The sequence below is a fragment of the Trachurus trachurus genome, assembly GCF_905171665.1.
Source record: "Trachurus trachurus genome assembly, chromosome: 5".
Taxonomy (NCBI): Eukaryota; Metazoa; Chordata; class Actinopteri; order Carangiformes; family Carangidae; genus Trachurus; species Trachurus trachurus.
The window spans coordinates 31,261,636-31,284,921 of record NC_139896.1 but is presented as its reverse complement, the minus strand read 5'-3'; the positions used below and the strand labels follow the sequence as shown (position 1 = coordinate 31,284,921).

General features: G+C 41.7%; 1 protein-coding gene across 1 annotated transcript in view; it reads left to right on the top strand.

The window, feature by feature from the left end:
* Positions 1-23,286, top strand: part of atg7 (ATG7 autophagy related 7 homolog) — a 64,332-nt gene that overhangs the window by 17,337 nt on the left and 23,709 nt on the right. Inside the window, exons 14-18 of the mRNA XM_083970999.1 lie at positions 3,096-3,341; positions 5,238-5,353; positions 7,369-7,444; positions 11,268-11,348; positions 17,719-17,841. Coding sequence (XP_083827125.1) covers positions 3,096-3,341; positions 5,238-5,353; positions 7,369-7,444; positions 11,268-11,348; positions 17,719-17,841 — 642 coding nt within the window. The remainder of the gene's footprint in view (positions 1-3,095; positions 3,342-5,237; positions 5,354-7,368; positions 7,445-11,267; positions 11,349-17,718; positions 17,842-23,286) is intronic.

Sequence of the window (23,286 nt, the reverse complement as noted above, 5' to 3'; positions counted from 1 at the left end):
GTTGTCATGTGAGTGAACTGCAAACACGGGAGCAGTTGGGGTGAAAGTGCACTACGTCACACTTAATTCGAATTTGAATTATGGCGTTTCCATCATAATTTTCTGATGCCATACATCTAGATGCACATCTAAACACGCTGATGGAAACATGGCTACTGACTGATGGGGATGATTAAAGCTGTACTTTTCTATGTTAAGAATAGATGAAGTGATGATGTGTAATGTGAGAGTGGGTAGCTCTGGTAATGAACGGATTGGTAATAATGTTTTTTTGTGTGTGTGTGTGTATTAACTATGTTGTACAGTGTTACCACACTCATCAGCCTCATTTCCAACAAGAGGTGGCAGCTGTTTTCAGGTGTTAAGATGGTGCTTGGCAGCCTACGGCCAAATCCTGATTTTATAACTGTGCTGTCGTCCACTAAAAATCATAAAACCCCTCAATGAACAGTCAGAGAGGAAGTTAGGAGAGATAGACTCTTTTTTTCTGTAAATTATTCTGTCAGGCTTTTGTGTTTATTTATCAGTCATCGAGAGAGAGAGAGAGAGAGAGAGAGAGAGAGAGAGAGAGAGAGAGAGAGAGAGAGAGAGAGAGAGAGAGAGAGAGAGAGAGAGAGAGAGAGAGAGAGAGAGAGAGAGAGAGAGAGAGAGAGAGAGAGAGAGAGAGAGATATAAAAGAGAATGGCTGGAAAGAGCAAAAAGAATTTGTGTCCACTGTGAAACAGGAGAATTAGACAGAAACTCACTTTCTCACATATTGTCCCAAATACAAAGAAATTAGAGAAGAATTATTTCCCAAATTTAAAGTTAAAATCCCTGACTTCCTCACCCTCCAACAAGACAAAATCATTCAAATCCTTGTGGGAGAAGACAGCTCCACTGTAGAACTGGCAGGAGAATATGTCACTGCATGTCACACATCAAGAAATGTTTCAATGTAAGACTGTTTATCTCCTTTATTTCTGATGTTTATTGTTTACTGATATAGTATCACTATTCTCATGATCACTTATTATTGTTTATTAATTATTTTACACACACACACACACACACACACACACACACACACACACACACACACACACACACACACACACACACACACACACACACAGAAAAATGCATCCACACACGCACCTGTGCACAGAGAGAGAGAGAGAGAAACTGAAAAGAGAAGGAGAGGAGAGAAAGATGATGATGTGCAACAAAAAAGCCAGAGGCAACCTGGACAACAACTACTGTAAGACTCACCTATTAGCTGGTAGCTCACCTGGTAAAGCTTTAATACTTTTACTTTTTAGTTAATTTTAAACCTGCAGTTTTGGGTTTTTTTCCACTTGGGGGCAGCAGGAACAAGTTGTGAACATGACAATTCAGTATCATCACTGTTAAGTTGATACCGTGTAACCCTGATTAGCCATTGCTTATTTATGCATCCAGCAACAGCATTAGCATTCCTTTGGAGTCGTGTGTCTGCCTCTTTACCTCCCAAATGCTTCGCTCTATTCACCAGCCAGGTGCTACAGTAACTGTGCATCGTCTGCTGCTCGGTGCTGAGCAGGGAATGTGCAGTTTGTCTCGTGGAGCTTTTTCACGGAACAGTTGCCTGCTGGGGCTGGAAATGGTGCAAGGAGAGAAGTGAGAGAGTTGTGTCCTTGACTGATCTGCAATTTGATATTGCAGTTCCACATATGTATATACACATAAATTCAGAGCATTTTTATGGTGGCACTGAGATAAAGACAGACATTTTCAACATGTTTGCTGAAAGGATACAGTGTCATTGTCCCAGCTGAATGGCCTCCGTCCTCCAGCCAACTCCCCTCCAAATCCCAGCCGCTGGAGTGCCCCCCCTCTTTCACCTGGGAGTGTCAATGTTTTACTGTAACTCCACCCATTCATTGAAATACAGGGTATGACCAGATGGCGCTTCTCTCACAGAATTCTCATCGCCCACAGTCATTCTGATGTTATCTGAATTAGTCAAAATTCATTGCCATTGCCATAATCCCTATAGTTTTAGGAGTAGGTTCGTTACCTTTATTTGTCAGTGCAAGCTATTTTTAGAACGGCAGAGCAGAGCTGCTCAGAGCTACGCAAGATAATGAGATAATAACGGAACAGAGTTGTTTGTTTTCGAGGCAAATTCAGAGACTGCTTGCCGAAAAACTGCCCCCGACAGGAACACGCATCAACGATTTTGCATGAATTTACCTAGAAAACAACTCTGTCTTGTAACGTTCCATTATTATCTCATAGCGTGGTGAATGTGCAGGTCACAACTTGTCCACCAGAGCGTTTTGGAGTTGTTGGATTGTGTATTTGATGAGTTTGATGAGGGAAACCAAGAAATCCCATGAGCCTCCGTAGCGTAGCTCTGAGCAGCTCACGGCTCTGCTCCACCGTTCTCAAAATAGCAACCTAAAAAACTATAGGGATTATGGCAATGGGCCAGTTTGCCAAAATGTTAAACTATCCCTTTAAGCTGGAACTTGAAGTTTGGAGACCGTTTGATTTCTCTTCCAGGAAATGGAAATTGCTTGATAACATCTGCCACATTTTCTGTTTATCACATGGAATTGCATTAACTGCCAGGCGGTATTAGATTTATTGAACATCATCTCAAGGACTTGTAATGCCTCCAGTGCTATCACCGATGCAGCTTTTATACTGCTGTATGCATTTAAGTGTTTTTTTGGGGCTGCTGCTGATTAGGTTTTCCCCATGGCCTGCTCAATTGAGCGGTTATTTGGCCGTTTGTGCCGCGGGGCTGTTTCAGACACAGATTGGCCTTACAATTTATTTTCATGGCTCCTCTGAAAGTCTAGATGCTTTCAACATTTTAAAGAGCCTATTAATGTTTTATGTCATTGCTTTCTGAAATGATTCAACACATTGCACCCATATTGTTTGTGTAAAACAAACCGTAGAGTTAATTCAATTTGGGTGAAATGTGCTGAGTTTGTGTCTGTATAGTGTGTTTAGGAGAAACGCAGAGAAACAGACACAAATAAATATCTCCATCCAGGCCTTAGTTATTTAAAACTTTGTACAAAGACTTTATGATAATGATTTGTTGTCTCCTACTCTTCCAGCTTGTGGTGAATGCCGCCTTAGGCTTCGATACATTTGTGGTGATGCGCCACGGCCTGAAGAAACCTCCCGTCAGTCAGAAAGCGCCTGCAGGCGGCGACTCTTCCCCTTCCTGTTCCTCTGCCTCCTCTTCGTCCTCCACGCCAGCTGGGTCTGCGCCCACCATCCCAGGATCCTCTCTGTTCTCCAACATCCCCGGGCACAAGCTGGGCTGCTACTTCTGCAACGATGTTGTGGCACCTGGAGATGTGAGGAAAACACACAGCACACACGCAACACCCTCACCCACGTCATTGCCCTTAAAGAATCACACATGAAAACAATGGAAACAAGAATAAACACAAATCAAAAAGGAATATTTCAGATGTTACAATTTGGACTGGTGAAGAAACTCCTGCACACTTTCTTCTTACTTAGAATATTTTTTATTGTTAAAAGGCCAACGTTTCGGTTGTTTAACTTTCTTTTCAAGGCAATGAAAATCATGTTTTTTGTGCTTTTCACATGTTCCTGTGGCATTTTTCTGATGTTAGAGGACATATCAGCAGAAAAGTAATTCCAATTGCTGTGAACACAAACTGGCAGTTTCAGGGGGACAGGGGTTGACAGCGTCACAACCCCAGGGCGGAGCATAGTGCTTATAAGCTCCCGCCCCGCTTTGCACCTGGCTCAAAAGTGAAAGGCTTGACAGCTCGGTGTAAAACGCGGCTGCAACAGTCCGTATGGGTCCGCCACAGTTTCTCACTGAGAAAAAACAAACAAACGTTGTTTTTTTTACACAGCGTTTCACCGTCTTTCATCTCTGTAGTGTGGTGTGGGTGGTTACAGAGCAGCGCAGTCTCCGCCCACCACTCAGAGGCGCATTGCTAATGAGCTGCTGGTGCTGTGCAGAAGGAGAGCCCTGGGAAATGGCACAGGATTTGTGATTTTGGCTAAAAACTTCACAATCACAATTTAAAGACAACGGAGAATGCTTTAAAATAACCAAAAAGGGTCGTTGGAGGGGGACTTTAAACAACCAAAACACGTTGTTCTCCTCTTTTCGTACCTTCCTGTCAACCGGTGTGCAAAAGCGTCTCTACTGCAGATGTTACAATTTGAAACTAGTTGGTGAACATAACTGAGTCTGTCAGCTGAAAAGAGAGAGAGAGGTTTCTCCACCAAAACAGAGCTTAAAGTGAATATTAGACTTAGAAGACGGCGGGCCAGAGTGGCCACAACAACTTAATAATATGACTATGATCTACAGTATATGCTTCTTCCATGTGATCAAAAAACGATTAATTTAGCTTTAAATTATGCAGTTTAGACCAAGACTGTGAGCATTTTCAAATTATCTCTGAGAAAATTGTCTCTCTTTCTTTTCTTTTTTTCAATTAAAATAGCCATAAACTGAAAAACGTCTTGCATGTGAGAATCACATCTTCTTGCCATCCATACTCTATCTGTGTTCTTTTTTTTTTTTTTGGACCTCTGACTCTCTTTGTTTCTCTTCTTGGTCGTTTATTGTTCCCTCACGGCCTTTTGATATGAGTAATTTATGAGAGCCACTCATCAGTTAGCGAAGGTCACAGTCAGCTGTTTATTTGGCTCTGACTTTAAATGCCATGTGGCTCCCGCCTGCTGTCACAGGTTATATAAATATTAAGATTGGAAATTAGAGGAACAGCCTCTCATTGAATTGTAAATGTTAGATGTGAATTTGGTGAATGAGTGAATATAATATGATAATCTGTAAATTCCAGATGATCAGCTGCTTTTAGCCACGCTCGTCGGCCGGTTGATGAATCTATCTTTCTGTTTGTTGGTGCAGCGTTTTCATGTCGAGTGTAATACTCTTATCATAACATAACTATGATATTTGGTTCTCACATTGGTGGTCGTGGTTATGAAAGGCTGCTCAACAGGACTCCCACACCACTCATGTGTGGCTGACAGTCTGTGATCAAGCTGATAATCACTCACTCAAGTCACTTTAGATAAAAGCATCATCTAAACCTGGTGAACAAAAGAAAATGCAACCAGAATTCACGGGAACCTCCAACGCCTCCTCTTCTCTCCTCGTTACAGGAAACCCTGTCAATGCTGGTTATGTCGTTGCTGATCATGTTTTTTAATTTTTCTTTTTTTCTTTTTCTAAATAGTCTACGAGGGATCGAACTCTGGATCAGCAGTGCACCGTCAGCCGACCTGGCCTGGCCATGATCGCTGGAGCCCTGGCTGTAGAGATGATGGTGTCCATTCTGCAGCACAGTGAGGGGTAGGTCATTAGACTCATACAAGTGCTATGGAATCACACTAGTATCAATACTAATAGTACAGGTCTGACACTATATCAATACTATGGACTTGTATTAAGTGGGTGAGTGTATGCACTTACTTTGATTCACCAACTAATAAAGAAGGGAAAGTAAACAGGGAAATTGATGACTGTCTCAAACAAATGGAAGATATAATAATAATAATAATAATAATAATAATAATAATAATAATAATAATAATAATAATAATAATAATAATAATAATAATAATAATAATAATAATAATAATAATACATTTTATTTATAAGGCGCTTTTCATTAACTCAAAGACACTGTACTGTACAGGAAGTAAAAAGTAACACAAGAAGCACAGAAAGCATCACAACATTAAGACAATAAAACAATTAAGAATAAAACAGGCAACATAAAACATTAAAAGCTCGAAAAGGTGGGTTTAAAGGAGAGTTTTGAAGGTGAACAGGTCAGAGCAGGTGCGGATGGGTTAGGGATGGGAGTTCCAGAGGAGTCCCTTAATAACTCCCTTACATAGTGTCGTGGGTCCACGAGCTCAAATACACTGGAACATGATTTATCCTGCCTTTTGCTGAATTAAAGCAAACACACTGTGCATTATGATTGAATGTTCTCCTATTTAGAGTTAGGGTGAAAGGTCAATAATTAAATGTAATAGTAACAATATGTACATTTTTATGAGAACCAGGGAGCATAAGAACAGCACGAGTATGAAAACAGGACTAACTGAGGCCAGAGATGACTCCTCCACATAACATCCAATAAAAAAGTTCCTTGGCGACTGCTACAGAGTCAGAGACACTTACTTAACTGTAGTGAGCAGCCCGGATCACCAGTAGGTGCTTGACATCCAGGCACCCAGAGCCTGATGCTGGCGCCTCACTTCAGGCTTACTGTAAAACCAAAGAGGCTTGTGCTTTAGAGGCTCCCAAACTTTCAAGGAAGCTTTACTTACCACTCACTTCCTTTTTGCTTTTTTAGCGCTGCGAGCAAAGTCTTAATGCGCCACAGGTAAAATCCGGCGTCCTTACTTTGGTCCCAGCGCAGCTCCGCGAATTTACTTGAGCCAAAGAACTTGTGTTTACCGATGGAGCTTTGTCATAATTCCCACTTACTCTTAAAAGTGAGTGTGTCTGTTTTTTGGTTTTTTTTTCTTCAAACAATGACTAGGATTCTTTCATGCCTATTAAGTGTGGGTTCATGTGCACGGGTGTGTCTCTGTGGAAATGTAACTGCGCGCGGCTGTTTTCTGGTGAACGTCAGAGTTAAAGTGGCTGCTTGCTGAGCCCGATAAGACGGCCATTTTCTCTCAGTGTTGTGAGATGTTATAAGCTGTTACAGAGCTGCTCTGCCTACGCTGGATAAAAAGCTTAGGAAGCAAAGGAGAGAAGGAGAGTTTTCATGTCCCCCCCCCCCACACACACACACACACCACCCCTCTAACATTTAGTGGCTCCTTTCTTCACAACAAGATCTCCCTCTCTTCCATCTGCCCTCTCTGTGTCCTTGTTTCTCGCTTCATAGCTGTGTTTATTCCTGTCTTCCATCTCTTTATCCTTTTTTTTTTTAAAGTTCCTGGCTTTCTTACGAGATCTTACTGCGAGCTTTACAGAGTTGTCACAGAGGGATTAATGTTGCGTCACTTTGACAGTCATTTCTTACTTTGTGAAACCACTCTCAGCTCAGTGTGAGACGTGATGGTTTCAGTCACTTTTACGCACAGAAAGTCAAGTCTTTTAAACCTGGTGAGATTCACCATGGAGCAGGAGGTTGTAGATCTCACTGGTAACCTTTTTAATGCACTGGGCTAATGCACCTGTTAGTCACGAATAAAGGTTTTGTTTTGACAGTTTTGTGTAAAGGAAGCTTTGCTGCCTTTTTTTCCTCTTTTGAGTGGAACATAGTTGCCAGAGCAACACAAGCTCTGGTCACGTTCAGGTGTAAAAAAAGACAAATGGGTTTTCTCTCTTTCTCCTTCCAGAGGCTACGCGGTGGCCAGCAGCAGTGATGACCGCATGAATGAACCTCCCACTTCTCTGGGCCTGGTGCCACATCAGGTCAGGCACACACACACACACACACACACACTTACATGCCCTTGCACACACCAATATGTTTAATACCAAGGACACTCTGTGCTCTTCTTCCATCCACATCCACCCGCACCACTCAGAGAGTGCCTGTGCTGCTTGACCATATGAGTGATTTTAAGCCTGAAAATCTGAAATATACGTCTCCTAATTATGAGGTTGCTATAGAAATGTCTCAGTGCTGAACACTCTGAGTCTATGTGTGTTTCTCAGATTTTATTTTGTCATTATTCTTTTAAAGAGACATGGTGTACTTTTTCCTGTTATCTATTCACGAAAATGTATTATTTGGTTCAAAAGTCTGTTTTTCATTAACCAGTAATCCCCCCCATCAACAAAGTGAAGTGTTCCTTTCAGCTCTGAATTAGCCGTTCATATCATTCATATCTACATGGAGCGTTACACTGATGCTGCATTCACCTGCAGTCAGGCAGACGGCCGTCGGTAACAAACCAGATGTCATTTTAGTCACAGAAGTGGAGAGAAAGCCGGTAAAACGTGGGTCAGGTAAACAATACGACATCACCATGACAACATATTGTCACGTGTATTGTTTTGCCTCGTGCTGACGGACCACTTGTTTACATAGAGGCTTGTTTATGCCGTTACGTGCAGCAGCTGTCGTCCGTCTGCTGTTTGCCCAATTTCACGTGAATGCAGCATGAAAAATACGATTGAGTTGCTTACGATATACAACCGCAACGCTAGATGGGAGTAATTCCTACACCCTTTAAATAAGGCAGCTTGGCAACATAAGTTTACAGCCCTCAGGGACTGAACATCATGTACTGTTGCAACTACTATTGAAGCTACTGAACATACCGGTACATACACTCCCTGGCCACTGGCCACAAGTTTTTGTTCATACAGTCAGAGGGATGTTTAAACAATAATCTCTATACTGCATTGATAAATGAATGCAAAAAGCAATGGAATTCTCTCATCCGCTCCTTATTTCACAGCCCACAAAAAAAAACCAAATAAGTTTATTTTCCAGTTTTCTCCAGTCAATCTCTGATAGATGCTGAAAAGTGATGCTGGAGAAAACACTGCTGCTTGTTTATCGTGTTGATCATGTGAAATGGCAAGAATTTACAGACTAAGTTTGCAAAAGCCTCAGTGATATGTATGGGGTAACACAGTTCACAAAGTATTGAACCAGTTTGTGCTGATTCTGAATGGATAAAGCCGGGAGCGTTTTTTACTCACACTGTCTAACCAGAAAACACACCTGTGTATTGTAAGGATGCACAGTATGTGACTCACTTAAATGTTAAATGTTTTTGTTTAGACTATTCATTTTGTTGGTGCAGTTGAAAACTACTTGATACTGTAGTTTGAAGAAAAAAAAGAAGAAGTATTTATGTCACATTATACAGTCTTGACCGGAGGCGAGTGCAGCTATACAAACTGTGCCCTCTCTCTTATTGACTGCTGTCACATTCTCAAGGATCTCACCACCTCCATTTGCATAATTATCGGAATTCATCACCCCGAGAATTTCTGCCATTTACGCAACACCTCAGCTGCTCACGCTATTTCAACCAAATAATCCTGAGAAAAATGGCATGCAAATGGGCTGCCGTGTGTGTGTGTGTGTGTGTGTGTGGAAGTAGATAGTGGAGGTGAGGAAATGGGCTAATGATTACCAGAGAGAAATGCAGAGTTAATAATATGCATAGAACTATGAGAACTATGTGAATATATATATAATATGTAGATATAGATTTGGCTTTATTAATCCCTAAGGGGTAAATTTGTCTACACACGTATATATATACACACACATATACAGTATTCCCATAGAATAGACATACATATAAGTGCGCACGAACGCACACACACACGTATGTATGTGCTTGTGCGCGTATGTATGTCTTCTATATATTTGTACTTAGATGCATGAATGGACTGGTAAAACAACACACCCAGCTGAGTAGTTTAAAACTGCAGCCTGTTTTCTGTGGTGCCACACTGACAACTTGTGGTGACTGATATAAACTGCACCATATTATTATTATTACTGTATGTATTTCTGATGATTGAACTGTAGTATATTTATTTAGTATATTCATTCAGGAGTATATTTATTGTTTCTTCCTTAAGTTTTGGCCCTGAAACAACAAATCTTAATGAACGGGGAAATGCTGTGTGCTTGATATGTGATCCTCCAGTCATGTGTACAGATTCATCCAAAATGCCTCATCTATAATATCAACATATCATCAGGACAAAATTATAGATGGACTGTGCAGATGGAGTGTCACTGTCAGATTTTACAGTGAAAGTAACTGTTTTTTTTTTAAATTCCGTGTTATAAATCAAGCTCTACAGAGAGGTTGGTTAGTTTAAACTCCATTACAAACTAACCAACAGTTTGACTCCTTAAATAACACAAGTGCGTGAACAACTTCATCCGGTGTGTGAGCAGTAGACAGAGAGCTTTATATTTAACAATGCTACTCACATACCTGGACACTTGTACTAAGTATATGCGCCCTGTAAGACCTGCACAGCTCGTGGTCCATTCAAGTCCGTCTCACCCGCCCACGCTCACCCACCGGCCTGACTCACTCATCCACTCAGCCCTTCATTTGTTAATTTTTTCCACCAGGCATGTTTGCTGTGCCGGTTTTTTTTTCTCAGGTTCATGTTGAACCAGATCTGCAGTGAATCGCCCCCTCTCCCTCCGTGCGTCCGTGAACCCGTCGTCTCAATTGAAGTAATCACAGACGGATGTGAAGATGTAAAAGGACGAGAAGAAAAGAATGGAATAATTTGAGCCTGTTGAGACGAGGCAGTTCCCCATTCACACTGCTTATCAGTCACGCGCTTTGAGATGTACTGTACTGTACTGTACATCTTAACCCAGCAGCCTGAGGTCGACTCGTCACACAGACCGGGCTGCTGCAGCTTCGGCCCCTGTGAAGAATAATGAAAAAACGGGATGAATGGAAATGCAGTGTAGTTTGCACTCAAACACTCAAACGTCCTAGCCAGGGACTGAGAGCTTTTCATTTCCATCCATGTCCACTTTACTGGGTGTTGTGCTGTAATTGGTCACAAATGCTCCATGTATTTGTCACTTTCATCAGCAGATAATTATAGTCAGGAAGTCACTGCATCCTCTGCTCTGTGTGAGTCACCAGAAAACATAATGGGTGAAGCTTATTAAAAAACAGGAGGATGTGAGTGTAAAAAAGGGAGGAGGAGGGAATAGAAGCAAAAGGTGAATATACTGGTGATGAGTGGTGCCTCAGCATGTATAGAGGTTTAGGTGTACTGTATATATGTATGTGTGTGATGATAAAGTCAATAATAAAGGTTAATTAGCCATTGTATGCCAGGTATTATTTTGCACACAGGAGTGAAGGCTTTAAACTGCGAGAGACACTGCAAATGTTTTACAAAAAAAAAAAAAACCCTCAGCCTCTCTGGCACCAGAGGGAGCTCTCAGCTTGGTTTTAAAATGTGGAAACTGCACAAAGTCAAACTGTCTCTTAACTTTTACATGCCAGATTTAATACTTATTATCTTACTGCTTGTTACATGTACTTTTGTTTATGGGATATAAAGTTATCAGAAGTATTTTCTCACACAAATTAGAGAGCATGTGTCTTCAGATGCTCATCTTTCTCTGTGGTCGACTTTCATCAGCTTCCGGCTGTAACTTAAATGTGCTTTGTGTTTGTGTTGTTTTTTTTAAAAACAATGTTAATGTGTGTTTGACAAGAGCGTGTCCTCCTGCTCCTCGGCTGAGTTTGTGACGTGTCCACCTCTCTCTCCGCAGATCCGAGGCTTTCTCTCGAGGTTCGACAACGTCCTGCCCGCCAGTCTGGCCTTCGACAAATGCACCGCCTGCTCCCCCATCGTAAGTCACTCATTCAGACTGTGTGTTTTCCATTATAGCAACAAGACAGCGTTTTGAAGGTAAACTCCCCACTTAGTTTTACTGTACAAAAAGGTTGAAACATAGAAAGATAGAAAGACAGGTTCTGATTAACTTATCAAGATCTGGTTCTGTTACTATGTAACAACATTGTTTTGAAACACAAACTGCAGCTCTAGCAGAAACGGTGGGGATTCCCATCTCTCCTGTTTCCACATTGTTAAGTCAGTGGAGCTGTGTTGAAATGTCGTTCCTTGAGGAATACTGAGGACACAAACACACACACAGACACACATATACACACACACAGAGCAAAGCTGGTAAAACCATATGGTAACAATCAGGCAGCAGTTGCTCATTGATGTCAGTGACTGTCGTATGAGTGGAATTAGCTCCCACTGCTGTGTCTGTCTGTGTGTGTGTGTGTCTGTGTGTGTGTGTGTGTTTATAAAGATGGGTTTTTGGGGCCTGCGTATCCCGATTTGGCCGAGTGTGGTGGGAGAAATAGCCTTTGCGTCTTTTTTTCTTTTTTTTACCGCATTGTCATTGATGTCCACAGCCAAACGGCCAATCAGTGCCCCAGGTGGCCCTGCGGTTCACAGCATCCACCATTGTGATTGGCTGGTGTACATTAGTGTAAGACCAGGGGGGAGAGAGCAAGAGAGAGAGAGAAAACCACAACTTAGAGAGGGAGAAGGCAACAATAAAGAGAGAAAAGGCAGGAGGAGGGTGGTAGTGGTGGTGGTGGTGAGGGGAGGGGAGGGGGGAGTACAGAGTGGAAGTGCAGGGCTGAAGAAAGGGTGTTGTGATGAGTGGAGGGCTGGTTCACTCTCTCTCTTTCTCCCCTGATCTCAATGCAGTCTTTGTGTCTATAAAGAGGTCATAAAGCCCCAGATCTATCACTTTCATGTGAAGACAGAGCAAGAAACCAAGAGGCAGAGGAGGGGAGGAGGAGGGGGGAGGGAGGGCGCTGGCTAACTCGTCCTCTAAAAGTTGAAACTTTTCTCCACCTACGCTGCTTGTGAACAAAAAAAAAAAAAAGCATGAAGTTCCAGCCCATTTTAAGGTGTCATGTTTCTGCCCGTGTGACTGATGAGATTATTCGGTCTGCACAGAGGGGCTGGTGTGGTTAGATAGGGATTGGGTAAAAAAGGCTGTGCAGTCGGGAACAATCGACAACATGATTCAGGAAAGACGATCCTCTGCTGAGGCAGGGAGAAAGGTTATGTAGTGAAATTGGTGAACATGTTTCAATTCACTTCCCACCCCCTCGTCTCCTTCCCCTCGCTGTTTTGCATTTGCTTATCTGCCTTTCACTCTTTTCTTTTCTACCAGCCGTCTCCTATTTCACTTCTCCCTCTTTCTCTCCATCTCTCAGCTCTGTCTCTTACCTTCTCTCCCTTCCTGTACCCCCCCACCACACACACACACACACACACACATCTCCCCCCTCCCTTTGTGTTTCCCTCTGTCCATCTATCAGTCCGTTCACTGTAATGTGTGTGTGTGCCTGGCTTTGTGTGTGTGTGTGTGTGTGTGTGTGTGTGTGTGTGTGTGTGTGTGTGTGTGTGTGTGTGTGTGCATGTCTGTCTGTGTGTCCTCCTGCTGCAGTCAGCTGTGTGCTGCCAGGTCACTATGGAAACAAAACAATTCAGCCCCTGTCTGGGCTGGAGCAGTTCCTGTAGAGTTGGGGCTTTTCACTCTGTGTTTTTGTGTGTGTGTGTGTGTGTGTGGATGTGTGTGTGTGTGTGTGCGTATTTCCTAACTCTTTCTGGGGCTGCAAGCCAATAAAGCTACACGCCAGAGAGTAAATCACAGCTGACGTGGCTTTGTCTAAAACCATGCCAGACACCTCTTACTACAACTACTTGTACTAACACTACCAAATATGCTACCGCTATTTATAGCAAAATGTGTTTTTTTTCCCAATAAACCTTTGAATCGCGTTAAAGTTTAAATCTAATTCTATTCTGTAGGTAACTCTCTGTTTTCTTTGCGTCCCATTCATATTTTCACTAATGTGCACACGTCTTTAAAACCATTCAAAGAAAACTATAGTAATCGTGATGTTATAGGGATCGTATGATGACGGCTTATATCAGCTGTCTTTGGTGTTCGTGAAGTCAGAGTCCTTATAATTTTCTATATATTAATTTTAGAGCTGAAACAATAAATCAATTAGTTGATTAATCAACTGGCAGGACAATGAACAGGCAATTGATTAAGTGATAAAGCTGACGGAGGGCTTACTCTATTGTCTTTTCATGTGGTCGACATTAAAGGACAATAATACTTATGAAATTACTGTAAGAAAACCTGATTCTTACACATTTTAGACTTTGTACCTGAGTGTTTCCCTTTTTAAAGCCAAGAAATAGTCTAGTAGATTAAACGCTTATGTCAACAACCAAGCAAAAAATGCCTTTAGCTTCTTAAATTTGATATTATATAATTGTTAATTACATTTGTTTGGGGTTTAGTCTCTTAGTAAGACACAAGAACATGTTTTGAGCGCATTCCGGGCTGTGGGAAACAGATTTAAAGGTCCGGTGTGTAATATTTGTCAAGGTTTATTGGCAAAATCTGAATATAATATATTTGTATAAGTGTATAATTGCTATAAAATAAAATCGGTTTGATTTTCATAGCCTTATAATTCTTCTTTTATATATACATTTAGCAAGGGTCTTGCTTAGAGAGTGTCGCCATCTTGTGCCGCCATGTTTGAACGGAATGGAAAATCCAGCCAATCAGAGAGCACGTTTGAAGAGTTTCACGTTCATAAATAAATGAATAATATTTAATAGATGAATAATAAAATCGGAATGCTAGATGTCACTGTTTTCCCCTCATTTTACACACTGGACCTTTAAAGACTAAACAGTTACTTGATTAAAGAAAATTATCATGGATGTTTTTTATATTTATTTTATCAGTATTCTTCTGTCAAAAATGTCAGTGCTACTGGACCAGATCGTTGTGTCCTGTATTGTACATTAAAGCTTTAAGATAACTTGATTCTTACATAAATACACTGGTGACACGTATGTGTGTAGAGCAGCCACTGCACATACTTTATGAGCCTTTTCTTCCGGTGCTGTTTCTCAGAAATGGCTGTTTAATGAGTCAGTATGGAGTTTGTGTGTTTTTTAAAGTCAAGCGTCAAACCTGGCGGGATGACTGTACACGTTAATAGAAGTCAAAGCCACTGAGTCACCAGGAACTCTCTGCCCGTGGTGCTCGGTGTAAAGTGTCGCAATCATTGCAAAGCCACAAATGAGAAACATTTTAAAGCATTTCACTCATAGACAGTCAAAAAAAAAAATCTGTTATCACCTTCCTATTACCCCCACCTCCAAACCTTCTTCCATCCTCACTGCTGCTACCAGTAACGCTACATCTGGTACTGATGTTTGTGTGTTTGCAGCTGAAGTTAAAGAGCCCTTTTAGCCACCGGGACCACCCCGTGTATGTTTGATATGTGTTTGCACACAAACACAAAATAAAAGCCCATAATACAGCCTGTGGTGAGTGATTCTTTCAGTTAATATCCTCACACGTTATGGGTGCACAAGCAACTTCAAAAGGAGGCGTTCGTTGCCACTGTTAAATCAATCTAGACGAAGAGACATTTGCGAGGCTTTATGGGGGAGGAAGTTTCGGGACAAGTGCATCTGTACGCGCTTGTGTCCCACATGTGAGCGTTTATCTCCATATATGTAGCACAGCGTGTCATCCAGATGTTGATAACTCTGTTAACAGCATTTGATCACAGCTGAAAGCTGTCAGGCCTTGCTAAACACTGCAAAAATCCTCCTCTGTATATACATCCTCTATAGATGTTTATTATACACTTCCTACGGTGCATTGGCAACAGTGATGCTAACATCACAGCACAGAAGGAATTACTCATGCATTAGATATTTAATTCCTCCGGCATGGTAACATAGAACAGTGGCTCTCAAACTTTTTTACATCAAGGACCCCTAAACTGACACAAATTAGACCACAGACTCCGCCATTGGACAAAATTTTGAAACAAACACCATAAATACAAATATTTGTTCTGAGACTGAATAACGTTACTTTTTTTAGTCAATGTACGTTCAAATTATTGCCAATGGCATGATTTTTTGGAAAGATTTCAAGAAATTTCTGGAAAAAAAATGTAATATTTCTGGGGGGGGGGGGGGAATTGGTAAAATATATAATATATTTCACGCAACTATCACCGTTAAGACAAATCTGAAATGATTGAAGAAACATTACAATTTCTGTGTGCATGAGCAGTAGTAGTTTTGTGTTGCTATGTGTGGTATTTATTCAGTTTTGGGGAATCACAGTGTTTAGAAAGCAGTAGCTCAGCTGGCAGGGACAGCTAACAGTAGCTAAGCTAACGGCGGTAGCTAAGCTGACATCAGTACATCAACTGTTAAAACCCTACCGTTGTCAGACATGACATGAAACTACTCCAGTTAGCTCAATCATGTTGTAACTAAGATATCTGCTGGAAAAAATATTTTTTCATGGACCATTTATTGAGTTACTGAGTTAAAAAAACAGGTAACGGTTAGCCCTGCCAATTTACGATAGCCATGACTAATTACAAAAACGTGCACACAGAAATAGTAATGTTTGTCCAATCATTGATTTTATAGACGTTACAAACATCAGATTAGTCTAAACGGTGATATAGTGACGTGAAAAATGAGATGTTGTTCCCATGCTGGTTTTCTACCCAGAAGTAGTTGTAAATAACAAGGCGATGCGTTGATGTATGTGACTTTTGTGTGTGTAACTGTGTGTCTGTGTGTGTGTGTGCATCGCTTGTAGTGACTTTATTAACGTTATCACAGGATCATCACAGTTATCAAGTTTCGGTGCAGTGAGCAGCTATATTTCAACAAAGCGGGTTTTGGCCGTTGGCGTCTCGTGTAACCGAGAACCCACGGATTGGAAGTGGAGAATCAAAGAAATAAAAGTAAAGGAAGGAAAGAAAGAAAAGAAAGAAAGGCTGAAAAGATGAACAAGGGGACACGTCAGTTTGTAGCCTATTGTGTGCGGTGTGTCTGGCTCCGAGACTAGACGCCAGGTCAGGTCAGTCTGCGAACACACACGCACAGGCAGCGATGCACGCAGAGTGTGTTGATGTCTGAGGCAGAGGTAACCCTACACCTGCAGAGGAGGGTCTGTGGGCGTCAATGAAAGGCTCGGCCAAGCTTAGGAAGGCAGTCAGGAGGGCAGAGGATCTGTGTGTGTGTGTGTGTGTCTGTCTGTGTGTTTTGGAAAGAAGGTGTGGGTATTTGAAGTCAGTGCTGGTTGGAGATCAAAGTCAACATAGCAGAGTTGTGGTATTGCAGGGTTGTGCCTCAGGACCAGAGCGACGGAGGTGCATTTTTGATCTCATCCTGTTGAAGTGGTATTATCTGCATTTGAGAGAGAGAGAGACAGAGAGAGAGTGTCGGATTCAAGAGAGATGCTGGCCAGGCATGTGATGTGTGGAGAGGAATAAGACCTGGTCAAGATGTAATATGTGAAGTGGTGCAAAACCTTTTCTTTTTTTCTGTTTTATCCTTGTGATTTTAATTTGAGTTTCAACTCTTGCACCTGAGCAAACCGAAAAGTTTGAAACAGGACACCGTCTCAGGTTTTGCCGTTTACTGTTTGAGGTTCCTCAAGGTGAAATGTGTTTTTAGATTTCAGATATCCTCCATGTAGGAGCACAACTCATTGGAGTACAAACGCATCACAAAGACAAAAGATCCATGAACGCAGCCACACATTTTTGTCTTTTTTTGAGTTGACCGTTGCTGTTCGATGTTGATTTCAAGAAAGGGTATAAGTGGAAAACAAAAGCCCCAGAATAGGATAGATGGATAGATAGATAGATGGATGGATGGATGGATAGATAGATAGATAGATAGATAGATAGATAGATAGATAGATAGATAGATAGATAGATAGATAGATAGATAGATAGATAGATAGATAGATAGATAGATAGATAGATAGATAGATAGATAGATAGATAGATAGATAGATAGATAATGGATGGATGCAACTTTATTGATCCTGAAGGGAATTTCACATTAGTCAGCTGCTCTCACACAATAAAAACACACCATAGAATCAAAGTTAAATAATACATAGATAAAACAGGTTAAAAGAATATAATTCTAGTCCCAGCTTAAAAGTGCTCTGGTGCACCACAAGGTGCTGTAGTGTCAAGACGGTGTTATAACTGCCTGAAGTGTATATATTTAGATGTATCGTTGCCAGTTGGCAGCAGACTTCACGCTTCCTCCTAAATCATCTGTGATTGTCCTTTGTTCGTGTTGTTTTTTCCATCCAGGTCCTGGATCACTACGAGAGGGAAGGTTTCAACTTCCTGTCCAAGGTTTTTAATTCCTCCCACTCTTTCCTGGAAGACCTGACGGGGCTGACGCTGTTGCACCAGGAGACTCAGGCAGCAGAGGTAAGCCCCGCCCTCCTGTGCACCTGCGCTAACAGGTAGAGACACGCACACAGAACCTGCTGCACCGAGAGAGACGTGACACAGCGCCAACATGTTTGCGTGTACATGTCCACAACCATCAATCACGGCCAGCTCACACACACACACACGCAGCAACATAGCTTTTTATATTAATACTAATAGCATAATAGCACTGGTGTATTCATTTACATTTTCCTTTGGTGAATTTTTTCAAAATTTGTTTAAATGTTCATTTTGGCGAACTAAAAAAATGGATGATCTCTGAAGTGGTTGGACAGCATCTTAGAAACTACTTCTGAGAGCCCACAAACGGAACCATGACCTGGTTACGTGGGCTGAACAAGTGGACAAAATTAAGGCCACATAGACCTCACCATGGTCCTGCCTGCAGGAGGAGAAGTACATTTTATGACCCTGCAAATTCCATACAAAAATTTTCATAAGGTTTTTAAAAGCGCTTTATCTTCCTCTGCAAGGTCGTTTGTAACCGTTTCATTAGCAGGAGTTCTCAAATGAAATGTTTTAACACTGTTTTTTAATTCAAAGGCAGGGATATTTTTGTCCCATAACCCTCCTCCAATTGTTGTGTTGCCATGGCACCTCGCAGTTGTTGTCCATGGAACAACGAGCAGCACAAAGTTCCAGCAAACATCCAGAAAGCTCGGTGGTGGAATATGGGTGGTTTTCCTCAAGACTCCCCTCTGACATGAGACAGAGGGAGTGGAGGGGAAAGACAGAAAATGAGTGTGTGGGTGGTGGGGGGGTTGGGCCTGGTTCTGCCGAACTGTGGGAAAATCCCACGTACTTTCTCCCCAAATGCTACTCATAACACACAGATGGAGAGCAGAAAAGCATGCAGGCAGGAGGGGATATTAGCTGCGGGGGGAAAAAAAGAGAAAAGTGTAGATAAGAGAAACATTGACAGAGGAGAAGAGGGAATGGAAGAGGAAAAGGGGACAGGAGGTGAAAAAGAGGGAAGAAAAGTAAAAGCCAGTGAAGGAGAAAATCATTTCAGCTTCATTTTCTCTCCCTCTATGAGGCCTCCTTCCTTTTTTTTTAGACTTTATTTATTGTCTATCTATGACTCATCCCCTCCCCAGCTATTAATCCAGCTCAATCCTGATCGTTCTCTCCATCACTTGCTTGTTCATTCACTTTCTAGATGTAGTCGGTCATACAGTGTGACTGGTCCAGGTCTATATTTCTATATTTCTAATCACTATTAATTTGCTTTTATTTTCATGCATTGCACTTTGTAAGTTTTTAAAGAAAAGTGCAACAAAAAGTTCTTATTATTGACATCACCACTATTATTATTATAAGTAATGACAGACCCAGCCCTCTCTCTGAGTCTCTTCAGTCTGTTGGCATCCTTCGCCGCGATGCCTCCTCCCCAGTAAAACCGCAGCGTTTGGACATGTGGAGCATCTTGTGGCACACATTAAAAGACCTGAGCCTCTCTATCCAAATCCCGTAGCCCACCCCCACCCTGATGAGGTGTGTTGAAGAGTCTGGATCAGGTCCCTTCTCCTCAATCAGAAGATGGAGAGATTGTTTTGATTGCTCAGCCCACATAGCGCCAGAAGTCTTAGCGCCTGTTTCCTGTACACAGATTAGCTATTCTGAAAACTACTGCTGTTGGAGGACGTCCCTTTGAGTTTTTTTTTTTCTTTTTTTTTCTTTTTCCCAGTTCCAGGAAGGGACAGAAGTTATTCCCTCGCTCGTGAAAGCATATTATTACTTATTTCATGCGGGAGCCCACTAGAAACAGGCTTTTGGCTCTTTTCAGGTCTTCACCCATATTTTAAGATGTACTGGCCTGAAGTAATGATCATCCTCAATGTAAAAATTAGGGGTTTAAAGAGCCCTTTTTTTCTGTGTATATATTGGAATTGTATACAGCTATGACTCATCACTGGAGGATGATTATCACTTCCAGTGGCTTTTTTAATGTTAGCTGCTTTAAGGTGGTTTGAGTTTATCTGTGTTGAGTAACGGGAGGATTCAAAGTCTTTTCTCGTCACTTCATTTGTCTTCCTCCTGTGTCTCCTGATGAGAAGTCAGACTTGCTGTAGGTCCGTGGTCTTTAAACTGTGTCAACCAAAAACACTGCAGCATTGGCGCTTTGTTACAAAAAGTTCAGGCTTGGCTCACACTTGGACTTCGCTGTTTTTATTTTCATCCACTTTTATTTTTACTATATTCTCATCTTTCCTTGAAGCATTTTACGGAATTCATTACAGGCCATGTGTATAACTGTGTGTTTTTGCTCGTTGGAGTGTGTGTAACCATTCTAAACTATAATCTACGTCACCAGATAGCAGCACTATGTACTTATGGCCTATTTTGGGCGAGTTTGTAACCTGAGAAGTACTTTTTATGCGGTCACCGCAGGGTTTTTGGGGGAGTTCAAGTTCGGTAAAAAGTTGTGTGTGTACGTGTGTCTGTGTGTGAGCGTGCGTGTGCGTGCAAAAATGACTGTGAATGGCTTCTTTGTGAGATCAGCCCAGTTGAGATTTCAAACTCTGGTAGGAGCATGGCAGGGTGGAAAATATACTATGAATCTGGCGTCTGGCTGAAGCTTTTGTTGATCACTTGTTCTCATATGCACCACACTGTGTCTTTGGTCTCATGAGACCATTTGTTTTTGTAGTGAGGAAAATCAGGTTTGACAAATGTTTTTTAAATATTCATGACTTGATCTGTTCTTGTACAGTAGATGATTTGTGCATGATGTCTTTTTTTCCCCCTTGTTACTCTAAAATGTGCTATGGCCAGCTTCTCTTGTGCTGCAGTTCCACAATTTATCAATCAATCAATCAAATTTTATTTATATAGCACCTTTCAAAGCAAATAAATGCCATTCAAAGTGCTTTACATTTTGATTGAAAAAGTATATATCTATAAGAAGTGAAACAAGAAAAAGGATGTGGAGACTAATGCACAAAGACAACAGTAAGAGAGAAGAAAGTAATAAAATTCAGTACAAGACTGTAAAACTGTAGAATCATCACTGCATGTACAGGTTAAAAAGTAATGGTCCTAAACTTGATCCTTGTGGTACCCCACAGGTAATCTCATAGTGTTTGGAGAAGTTATTGTCTATTGAGATGAAAAACTCTCCACAAAGATATGAGTGAAACCAGTTTAAAAGCATTCCTGATAGGCCAATGGTCTCAAGGTAGAATGTATGCCCTCAGTGTTTGTTCATCTAACAAAACTAAATCTGACGATCATGGAAACTACATGTAGCAACTGGTCGGTGTGCACAGGTGTCAGAGAGCTCCTTCATTACCTCTTGTGTACAGAGCCTTTGAGTAGAGGCTGTCTAGAAGTGTGTTATGATGTACACAGCGCAAATCATTAGGGTCAGGGTTATGGTTAGGGGGTTATATTTTGACATATTTGAGCAGTTTATAAAAAAATAATAATGATGTAGTAATTCAGTTACTTTTTGTGGAAAGTAACTATAACTAATTACTTTTAAAAAAGTAACATGCCCAACACTGCATATTATAAATATGCCAATAGAAATATCTGTTCCCCAGATATCCAGATATCGTCCATCAGATTAAAACGTGTCGTCTGGATTGCTAAAGCGAGTATCAGACGGGTTAGCTTTACTGTTGGACAGGTCGGCTTCACTCATAGGCTCAGGTCAACCGCCATTGTGCCGGGCCATTTCAAACCAGGTAACTGTGTCAGAGCGTAAATGCGTGTCAGCATGTCAGGACAGGGTGTCGTGTTGGCTGACTGGCCTTCCTGAGGGCAACCTCACTGTGGAGGGCTGGGTCTGATAACTCTAACACACACACACACACACACACACACACACACACACACACACACACACACACTGAGATCCTGAAAGGAAATGAGTGTCTGTACAGGATGCCATACCTCTGCTCTGACGCCCACCCAGTGTCTCTGGCACATATTCCTCCATACAGGCACATGCATGGATCTGTATTATGTAAGAAGACAGTGAGCGGAGAAGATGGGTTTTTCTTTTATTATGACAGTACCATGTGACAGGGCTGTACCATAATGAAAACCCCCACACTGCTATTATGTGGTCTCTTATTTGCTTCAGTGTATGTTCTGCTCTAATGACTCAGGCTAGTTATCTTGTATGCTATGGAATCATACAGTAATTCTATCAAGGGAGTCTCAGTCTTACATTGCAGTTTGTTACATGTGATAAAGTCGGAGTTGGATCAGGTTCGGTCTCTTTTTAAGAAGAGGGATAAACTCCAGCTGTGAGATGTCACCCTACACAAACTGTCTGACCTTTGCTCACATGCTACGCTGCTGTTACGCATCCTCCACATGACAACACAGGAAGCCCCGTGGTGATTGGTCATTCCGTATATGAAGCCCTCCTATCGTCATTTTCAGTAAGCGACGCCTTCTGCTCGCGTGTATTTGTGTGTTCCCCACACACACATGAATCTGTGCGGCTGTGAATGGCCCAAACAGAGGATGTGTGACCCTCTCAGTACAAAGAGTCTTTCTGCAGAGTTCATGCTCCACTCCCTTCCCACCTACTCCAACTGGCACTGCCAGTAAGTCACAAGATAGAGACGTTTGCGTTGAACTTCGAGAAGAATGTGTCACTTGTCACTCTGTCCTCCTTGGTTTTTCGATCTTGTGACATGAAGTTTTTTTCATTCTCATTAGAATACAGTGACAGCTCCCACTTTTTCCCCATCAAGGGCTTTCATAACGATTTTATGACAAGAGCTCATGCGAAGGGCACATGAGGAAAAACAGTCCCATAGGATTCAGCACAAAATTGGGTAACATTTATATGGTGGGTTTAAAAACACTCGGGGAGGGTGTAACCTGTGTTTTCGTAACGTTATCCGCTCACTATTGGATCTTGAGGTGAAATCATTGTGAAATTACCTCAATCCCTACTTGATAATATGGAGCTTTCCTGGAAATTGAAAGTTAGAGGACTCCTTGGGGTCTGAGGCCCCTCCAATTACCAAGCCATTTGTTTTTTGAGCTGTTGCTGCAGATATCCAGGGTGACATATCGTGAGTCACCGTCTTGCTCAAGAAGAGTTTAACAATAAGTCACATTTGCAGCTGGGAGGATCAAACATAATAAATCATTTAGATTGAGAGCAGACCCTATGTGCCAATTACTGGCTACTAAGTTATTTAGGTTTTTACATGATGGAGACATGAGTTTGACCCCGACTTGACTCCGTGATAATAGAGATAATCTCAGTCTTGATAAAAACCTTCTTTTGGCTCGATTCCACCACGCAGAGCTGAGTAAAATATTATATTGTCAGTCTGTGCACCATCAAATGCCACTAATTATCACCTTGAGTCATACTCATGGCCCGGAGCAGCAGAGGTTTCTCAACCAACACTGCTCTGCTCTGCTCAGCTCAGCTCTGCTCTGCTCTGT